Raw genomic sequence first — 9,606 nt, forward strand, 5'->3', positions numbered from 1 at the left:
GTGTGTGTGTGTGTGTGTGTGTGTGTGTGTGTGTGTGTGTGAGAGACTTTGCCATGCATTGTGGTGTGGTGTGATAAAAAAAAAAAAAAAGTTAATGCACTTTTTTGGTGCTGTTTTAGATGTGGTAGGCAACCCATTCAAATGAATAGAATGCCCTACCATAATGAAACCATTTGAAAACCTAGTGCAATGCTGCAACACACAGGTGTGAGCCCTGTCTAAAATAATGTGATGAATATGTGGAAACTCGTCTGATCTGTGCAGTAATGCATTTTTATGAACTGAAAAGTATATTTTAGATTATGAAGGAAAGTGAAAAATGCATAATAATAAAAAGGTGATTTGACTATTTTTTTTATTGCTCTTTAACCACTTGCCGTCCGCCCATTGTAAAAAAACGGACGGCGCTGCAGCATTGGTGGGTTGCCGTCTCCAGATGGCATTTTTTTTCTGCTCGCGCGCGCCCCCTAGCGGGCGCGCAAGGGCAGAGAAGACCCGACCAATGCAAAGACCCGTTACCGGGTGTTTCACATATAGGCTATCAGCGGCTCCATAGCCCGCCGATCGTCTATGTGCTCGTTTTTTGCCCCCCGACCCCTCACCTTGAATCCCGGGATCCGCTGCCCCATCTGCGGCCCGGGATCGGGTCGGGAGGGCTTCAGGAGGAAGGGAGATCAGCTCCTTGCTGACCTCCCTCCGGGCTGTGAATGTAGAAGTGATGTGTGTTACATCACTTCCGCATTCACCTGTCGGTCATCTGGCTGCTATAGCCCGAAAAAAGAAGCAGATCTCTGCTTCATCAGCTTCTTTTGGGGTCCACAGGTGACATTAGGGGTCCTAGGGACCCCTAATGTCTCCATAAAGAGGACCTGTCAGTGTGCCTTTGCTATTATATAGGGGGATTGTTATCCCCCTATATAATAGCAATAACAATAAGTGCAAAAAAATATATATAAAAAAAATAAGTCTCATAAAAAAGTAAAAAAACCACCCCCAAAATGTTTAACTTCCCCACCCCCCCAGCACACAAAAACGACGATTGCGCTACACACGTTGCATATCGCCACGAACGTCGCAGTGAGAGCAATCATTTTAGGTCCATCACTCACTGATGACACTAAACTGATGAGCGGTAAAAGCTTTTAAAGCGTCGCCTATGGCCAATTTTGGGTATTTTTTGAGGTTTCGCGCGCGTACGCAATTTTAAGGCTTGACATGTTTAGTGTCTTTTTTTACCTGACGTGACCCCGTCTTTTTATATTTTACCAAAAAATTGGGTAATAAATGTTTTATCAATTAATATAGGGGAAACAGTTTTTTTTGTTTTTTAAATTTCAGTATTTTTTCCTTTTTAATATAGTAAAAAATAAAAACTCCAGTGGTGATTAAATACCACCAAAAGAAAGCTCTATCTGTCCCTAAAAAATGGTATAAAATTAATTTCAGTACAGCATTGCATGACGGAATAAATGTTAGTCAAAGTACCGCAGCGCTGAATACTGAAAAATGGCCTGGATGGGAAGGGGGTTTAACACCGCGGATGTCAACTGGTTAATAGCGGACAATCTTGCACCAAGAAATTTTAATAGACAAGATGGGAGAACTTCATTTTTCTTTAACTCCTTGCACAGCTCATATTCTATTTTGCAATATCGCCTTGTGTGATATTTGCTGGTGTTTGATTTTGTCCTTCATATAGCGTATTTCTGTTCCATTCCACCATTTTATTTTTTAATACTGGTAATGGAAGTTTTTACTTTTCTGCTTTTACGAGAGCATATTTGAGTTTTGCCTCGGTCTCTGCTATATTGGGCTTTCACAATTTTGCTGCTGCCGTGTAACATCTAATATATCACTCAGGTCTGTGTGAGGGGTTGTCATGTAGTTTAGGGATTTGTTCAGTCAACACAGTGATATTTGTTTGAGAAGGATTTCCCTGGGGGAAAGGTGCAGTGATAATGCCTGACCCTGCCATCACCTCACCAGAAGGAGATGAGAAGATATTGGATTACATTCTCTTCACACCTGGGAGGACTTCTCCTATATTTACCCTGAAAGCTCCTTGATTGTTGTGTTGTCCTTTCTTCTGTGGAGGGCAGTAAAATGGATTATGGAGCTCTTCTATTGTGGAGGGAGATTGGTTTTATTGCAGGAGAGCAGTATTTGCACCTCCACACAAGGATTCTTCTCAGCTACGTGTAGACAGTGGGGCATGACACAGCATCTCTCTACCTGTTCTGTTCATTGTGTTGTTTTTCCTAGAACTTTCAGGGCCTGTTCACACTAGCCCTTCCACTAAAACAGAGCATTTTATGGGCGGGAGTGTGTGTTGTGGCAGCTCTGGCAGCGTTTTTGGTTTTTTAAAGGGCATCTATGGTCAAAAACTAAAACTAAAAGTATGTAAAGAAATTTTAAGTTTGAATTGGAGATTGCATCACATCCAGGAAGTTGGTGAAAGTGATGGGCAGACGGAAGGCAGCACTCGCTACAAAAAAGGGATTTCTTTTTTAAGTAAGTGTACACGCCATTCATACCTAAGCACAACAACGCGGTGTGCTGCACTGAGGTGCAGTGTGGTCCAGTTTCTGCATTTTGTGTCGCAGCATGCATGGAACTTGTAACAAATATAAAGTAGGTGTTTTCTCAGTTCGCTTGCAAAATTGGAAATGCACTTTTAGGTTTCGATGTTTCCTTACACAGTGTTTTTGTTTAATTTCTGCATCCTATTTAATACTTTTTTAGAACCTCTGACCTGGTCATAGGCATTCCATATCAATAGTAGCCAACTTACTAGGTAAAGGGGGTCTCAACTGTAGCCGCATCTGTAGTGCTACAGGATTGTCAGAGACTGACACACTGCTGGAGATGTTCACAGACTAGTGACGTACTACAGGTGTAGTTGAAGCATGGAGATAATCTGTTAGACGAGTCTGGAAAAGTTACAAGAGACTGCTAGAAATCCCTGCCATTACAGGCCCTTTACAAAACGATGCTCCCACTACTGGCTGCAGACATTTTGTGAATGGGCAAGTAGTAATAGAAGAGGAGCGGTGAAGTGACTAGAGCCCTTCTCTTTTTGAATCACATCCCTCGTTCTCCCAGCGCCCGGAAACCGAGTGTTATATGTAGGAGCTGGCATGCCGTAAGGTAGGATTTTTATACTTTGTAGCGACCCTCCACATATAACGTACAGCTTTTCATCAAAAATTTGCACACCTAGTGCACTGTGTAAAATATTTTTTTTTCCCAGAGTTTGGCTTATAGGTTTTTCCTCTGGTAAACACAAAGGCTTGAACACACATTGGGTAATGGCACCTTTGCCCTCGATTTTCTCTTCTAGCGCATTTTAGAATTCTTTGGTAAACGATTAAGTAAACTGTTTTGTGAATCTGTGTATTGTGCAAACAGGAAGCATCTTGGATGTAACCAAAGTGTTCTTGGTGTTTAGTCACTGGGGAAAGGGCAGAGTTTGTATCAGCAAAAACTGTTTCATAATTCCAGTGCAGACAAAGTGGAAGTTTATATACACACATAATTTAACAAACCCAGAATAGGCTGGAGAATTGCTGTGTATTCATTGTTATATCCAGGAATTGGCGATATCTCATTTGTCTATTGTTTACCTCCATTCTGTGACAATATTCAATATTATTTGATTTTTTTTTTCACTTTAAATATGGCCATACAGTTTCTTTTGAAAAAAAGAGGGGTCCTTTTTTTTAAAGTATAACCAAAAGCAGTGTGTGCGTGCATATAGATTTATTGAAACTAACAATTATTTTGATCGATTAGTTGGCCCGACTATTTTTCGATTTATTTGATAAAAAATATATGTTTAGAATGAAATACAAATGCAGTGTTGTAAACCTAAAAAAAAAAAGTTTACTTCATAATAAAACTGCATGCACAATTTTTGCAATCGCACCGCAGTGGAACGCATGGCAATGCAGTACCGCACGGCCCACTGCGGGCTTTCGCAGTGTGGACGGGAGGCGCGTTTGGGGTACATTGAAATGAATGGCACCACAACGCACCTCCTGCCGCAGAATTTGTCAGGCTGAAACTTAAAATTATTTTCCCCACCACTCCTCCTCCCTCCCGCCTCGATTTTATTTCCGGTCTATTACACGGGACCCATAAGCCCCCTATGATAGCACATTGGAGGTGACAGACTCTCTTTAATATTAGAGGTTACCTTTCCATTTCACTTTCACAGCTGAATTTAAACCCAGTAGGCAGAAGCTGGAAGCAATAGCCAGCATGCTATTGGCAACTTCAAATTGCAATAGCAGGCTGGCTATTGCACACACCCATAGCCTGCTGTCAATCAGCAGAGAAGGGACCGAAGGAGAAAGTTCTCAATCAGGTCCACCTCTCTGATTGGCAGTGGGCAGGTGCAATAGCCAGCCTACTTTTTGATTTTGCAATTTAAAATCGCTAAAAGCAGGCTGGCTGTTGCTCTGTCGCTAAGAGCACTAGACGCAGCGGGGACCAGCGAAGCATCAGAGGCACAGCGGGGGGGGGACCAGGGAAACATCGGAGGCAAAGCAGGGGCAACGGGGCGAAACAGCAGTGCAGCGGGGGCACAATTAACTAATCGTAGAATCAATGAATCGATAATGAGAATCGTTATCATTTAGTTGTTGCAACCTTAAAGGTGCCCATACACTGTACGATTAGCTGCAGTGAGCCAGGTGACTGAACGTGGTACATCAGATTATGGGACCAGCCGTTTCCAAGTGATGGGTACGTCCACTCTAGTTAGGTATTTTTCTTAGCTGGATCCAAAGTTTTAATTTTTGTGCATTGAGCAGATTTATTACAGATGCACACATGCTTCTATTCTGTAGATATTGAATTGGGCCATTCAAGGGCACATGATGGTAAAGCTGGCCATACACTATAGCCGCTTCTTGAAGAACTGGCCGAAATTCACAGATTGGGTGCCGCTGTCGGCACCCTATCAGCTGGCATCCAAAATCTTCCAACAAATAAAGCGGACTGACGATGAGCTGCCAGCTCTTTTCAGGTGTTTTGACGGCCATCAGTATACAAGGAAGACAGCAGGAGATTCCTCAATCAACCCTCATAAGCATTGATGGAGGAATCTATATTATTATTATTATTATTATTACATAGTATTTATATAGCGCCAACAGTTTGCGCAGCGCTTTCACAATATAAGGAAGATATTACAGTTACAATACAAGACAAGATGGTAAGGAGGGCCCTGCCCCTGAGGGCTTACAATCTGAAAGAGGAGGGGGAAATGATACATGAGGAGGTAGCTGTGGGGATGAATTATTTGAGAATGTTAAGGATAATATCTATATAATATTTTTTTTCCATTGAGCCCACAGATTGAGAAGAAAATATTAGTGTGTTGCCAGATGGGAGAGATCCCCATAAACGCAAATACTCTCTAGTATGTCATGTCCAGCATACTTCAGACATGCAACAAGTTTCTCACCTAAATTGACCCTTACTGCAGTAAAGCGGAATAAATTGCTGGGGATACCGGGAATTTTCTAGTGGCAGATTGGCATGGACATAATCATTGGACATTTAACCCCTTCATGACTGACGACGTACAGTGTACGTCGCCAGCATCGGGGCTGTTTAAACAGACTCCCGGCGACTTTTCCCGCCGGGACTCTGTTTAAACTTGTAGAGCCGACTGTCGGCTTTACGACAGAAGCGATCCTGAAATTGTGTAGCTACTATTTTATATTAAACATACATATATACACACACACACACACACACACACACACACACACACACACACTGTGTATGCAATGTTGCCTTTTCTTGACCGAGTACAAACAAAGACTTGCTTTTGTCTTGTTATGCAGAAGATTACATGTACAAGGTTGATGACAAACACAAATCTTTCTTTATGGCGTGCAGTAATTCTTTGAGTTGTAGCAAACTTTAGCTACATGGTTTTGCTCTGAGAAAACCCTGTAATTGTACCTTCTATTTTTCTCTTGCAGGATGCAATCAGAGATGTCCATGTTAAAGGCTTTATGTACAAATGGATCATGTCAGATCTTGGTAAGTGTCCATTTTGTCTGATTTTTATATCTTTGGAAGTTGAGGCCAAATATTTGTTTTCATCATCCTAGAAAGAAGCCTTGCCCCATTCCTAACCTATAATCTCTAAACTGCTGCTGGCTTTTGGAGCGCTCTGTGCATGGTCAAGCTTGTTATTTAGGGGGATGGGATGTGTACTTCAAATGCTTCAAACAATAGACCCTTTTCAGGAGTACGTGAACATAACTTCATATAATCGCTGCAAGAGTCACTCATCAGCCCTGGGCTGGACTTGTCAACGTCTTGGAAGGTCACACAAGCTAACAGAAAGTTTGGTTTCTCTGCATTCTTGAAAAGATGGGTGTACACACCCTGCCCTTGTCACATCACTTGTCAGCTTTAAGTGATGGGCTTATTGTATTGTTATTACTGCAAGGATAGTAAACGGTCTGGTACTCTTGCAACTTTACCCGAAAGCAGTTTTTCCACTTTTCTATATAAAAGCGTTAACAAAATTACCATTCTAATTATTGTAGTTGCAGATGTCTTGGTTTATAAGACTGATTTTGACAAGCAAACTTGTGTGTCAGATGTGTAGATTTGAAGCAGTAAAGCTATTTAGGTGCGAATGCGGTCCCTGCCACAGAACTGGACATCCAGACAAGAGTCTGAGCATTGCAGCTTCTGCGGAATATTCCATTAAAGGATTGGTGTATTTTTTTTTATATATACAACACTATCACTACAGCCCACCTCCACCTTTCCCAGAGCCCTTCTAAAATTAAACTGTTCTAGCCCCCCTCCATGCCCCCAGCAGTGTAAGTAGTTCTCCTTTTTTACAGCATGTCCTTACTAAATTATCTTCAGCGATGTCCACTGAGACCCTATTGACTTAATCTTCAGCAAATGGCTCCTTTCATGTCAATGGGGCCCCTAGTCAAGAAATTCACTTGGACAGGGTGTAAACCTGACAGGGCTTTGGTTCTGCAACAGAGATAAGAAAGCAGCTGGGGTAGTGCAGTTTAAATTAGAATGTGGGGGGAGTCGGTTAGAAATAGTTTTATATAAAGGTTAAAATATACATTAAAATCCCATGTTGAACCCCCTATACCTTGGCACTTCAGCTGTTCCAAAACTACATATCCCAACATGCATCTGCCTCTGAGTTATGTCTGGGGCTGTCAGAGCCTTGAATTGCCTCATGGGACTTGTAGTTCCAAAACAGCTGGAGTGCCAAGGTTCCCCACCACTGCCCTATACCATTTGGCCTGCTTTTCCAGTACAATTGTGTCATAAGGTTTTCTCACGGACTTGTGAAAGGGAAATCTTAGCAGTCAGCTTGTTTTCTTTCTTTACATTGTTTTACAAACAATTTAAAGAAATAGTCAGCATCGTATGATTATAGTAAGAAATCCCAAAAAACTGTAACGTTCCAAATATGAACAGGAAAACCGTAAGTCCAGTAATAGTAAATATTCAGTAAAAATTATCGGGTCCCAGACACTAGTCTCATTGACATTATTTTCAAACGCATAAGATGATTCTAGAAGAATGGGCTTGAGAAGGGAGGCTACATATTCATCAATAAAGATAAACGACATTTCCTCATATCCCATAGGTAACCCACAGTAGCAAATATATGGAGGGATCCATAAAGAGAGAAACAAACAAAAGAATTGGAAAGAGATCAGAAAGAGTAGAACGTACATAAGGGAGAAGGTGAAGGAGGATGGGGGGAGGAAGGTAGGGAATGTATGGTTCAAGAGTGGGAGGAAGATGACTGGGAAATGGCAGAAATATAAGCCAAGTGTTGCAGCTTTATAAATGTAAGTAGTGAAAGAAAATGTCTTTGAATGGAACTTTGGGTACTCAAAAGTACATTGTGACCTTTGCAAACAATGCTTTCTGATGTTTCATTGTTTTCTTTAGAGAAATACATTCTACGTGGGGACGAGACCTATGCTGTTCTGCACCGTCTGGCTAGCCATGGAAAAAAACTTTTCCTCATCACCAACAGTCCTTTTAGTTTTGTGTAAGTTCTCCTAGTAGTAAGCAGATCTTGTTTTGTAACTAAAACACATAAATTAAGGTAGGCTGTATTGTTTATTTTAAACTAGGGGCAATGCAGGCTTTTGCACTTTGCTTTTATGAAACGGACCCTTAAACAGACCTGTAGGGGAAACCATTTACCAAGCAGCATTAGGCAGATGGTGGCAGAAGCTGTCTATGCATAGCCCTTGCCTTCATGCTTGTCTCTCCAGCCCCTGGTTGTGCAAATATATGCAACCAGCGTTTGGGCCTGCTGAAAGTGAAATGTATGTTCTCCATTATGAATGTTTACATTGGTGGAATCCACTTTCTCTGCCATCAGGAATAGTTACATTGGGGGGAGGGAGGCACATTATCCGCTATCAGGCATGGTGTCATTGCATTCAGCCATGGTGTCATTGCATGAAAGCACCTTCTCCACTATTGGGAATTGTTACATTGCGGAAAAGCATATTCTCCCCTATCGGGAGTGGTGTCATTGCTTGAATGCTCATTCTCCACTATCTGGAATGGTTACACTGGGGCAAAGGCGCATTCTCGCCATCAGGAGTGGCGTCATTGCATGAAGGCATGTTCTCCTCGATCAGGAATGGTTACATTGGGTGACAGCACATTCTCCGCTATCAGGTATGGTTACATTGCGGGAAGGCACATTCTCTGCCATTAGGAATGGTTTCATTGCATGAAAGCATGTTCTCTTTGAGGAATTTTTGTATTGTATTGGGGTAGAAAGTTGTGAAGCGGGTGTTTTTGGCAGCATTAAAGGATAGAATGAAGATGGCACTGACTACTTAAGCTCTGTTGTATAACCCCCCCCCCCCCCCCGAGGTTTTCTTAGATTTATAAAGTATGTCATGTGGCATTTCCCCTAAATATTTACTGTACCTTTTGGCTATAGTATCTAGCTGATCCACAATACAGACAAGGCACCCTGTTAGCTTTTAGCTAGCTTTGGACTGTAATAAAGTAACCACAATAGACTTGCCTATGTTCAGGAATGCTGTTATTGATCTTGTGATTATTTTATCTTGTAGAGACAAAGGAATGAAATACATGGTGGGCAAGGACTGGAGGGACTTTTTTGATGTGGTCATCGTTCAAGCAGACAAACCTCATTTCTTCAATGATTGCATCAAGTGAGTATTCCTAAATAACTGGATAATATGAATTATTGGAGAGAAAAAAGAGTTTTACATAATATTTGGCCAGAACCACGCTCCTGTTTTTAATGCCTTTTCATACATCATGGAAGGTAGGATAGCTGCTACAAACCTGCAGACTAAAGTTCGATTATTTATACTGTGAAACTTGTACTGAATTCTTGGGAAGGGAAAACAAGCACACCACCCCAAACATTTAGAAGTCCAAGAGGGTTTTTTTTTTCCCCCTCCCAGTAACAGTCCTGGACATATTGGAGGCTATAATTTCTCACCATAAGGGCTTCATGCGCTGTTTGAATAGTATAATGGTCTTGTGGGGGTTAGTGGAAGATGTCTGTTACACAAACGGCTATTGATCAAT

At 41.7% G+C, this 9,606-nt stretch overlaps 1 protein-coding gene across 1 annotated transcript in view; it reads left to right on the forward strand.

The window, feature by feature from the left end:
* The window catches only part of LOC108784493 (5'-nucleotidase domain-containing protein 2-like), a 58,163-nt gene that overhangs the window by 34,185 nt on the left and 14,372 nt on the right, over positions 1-9,606 (forward strand). Inside the window, exons 7-9 of the mRNA XM_018553334.1 lie at positions 5,997-6,057; positions 7,966-8,068; positions 9,120-9,221. Of these exons, the coding sequence (XP_018408836.1) occupies positions 5,997-6,057; positions 7,966-8,068; positions 9,120-9,221 (266 nt within the window). The remainder of the gene's footprint in view (positions 1-5,996; positions 6,058-7,965; positions 8,069-9,119; positions 9,222-9,606) is intronic.

Source organism: Nanorana parkeri, unplaced genomic scaffold, assembly GCF_000935625.1.
Source record: "Nanorana parkeri isolate BGI_ZX_2015 unplaced genomic scaffold, ASM93562v1 scaffold116, whole genome shotgun sequence".
Lineage (NCBI taxonomy): Eukaryota > Metazoa > Chordata > Amphibia > Anura > Dicroglossidae > Nanorana > Nanorana parkeri.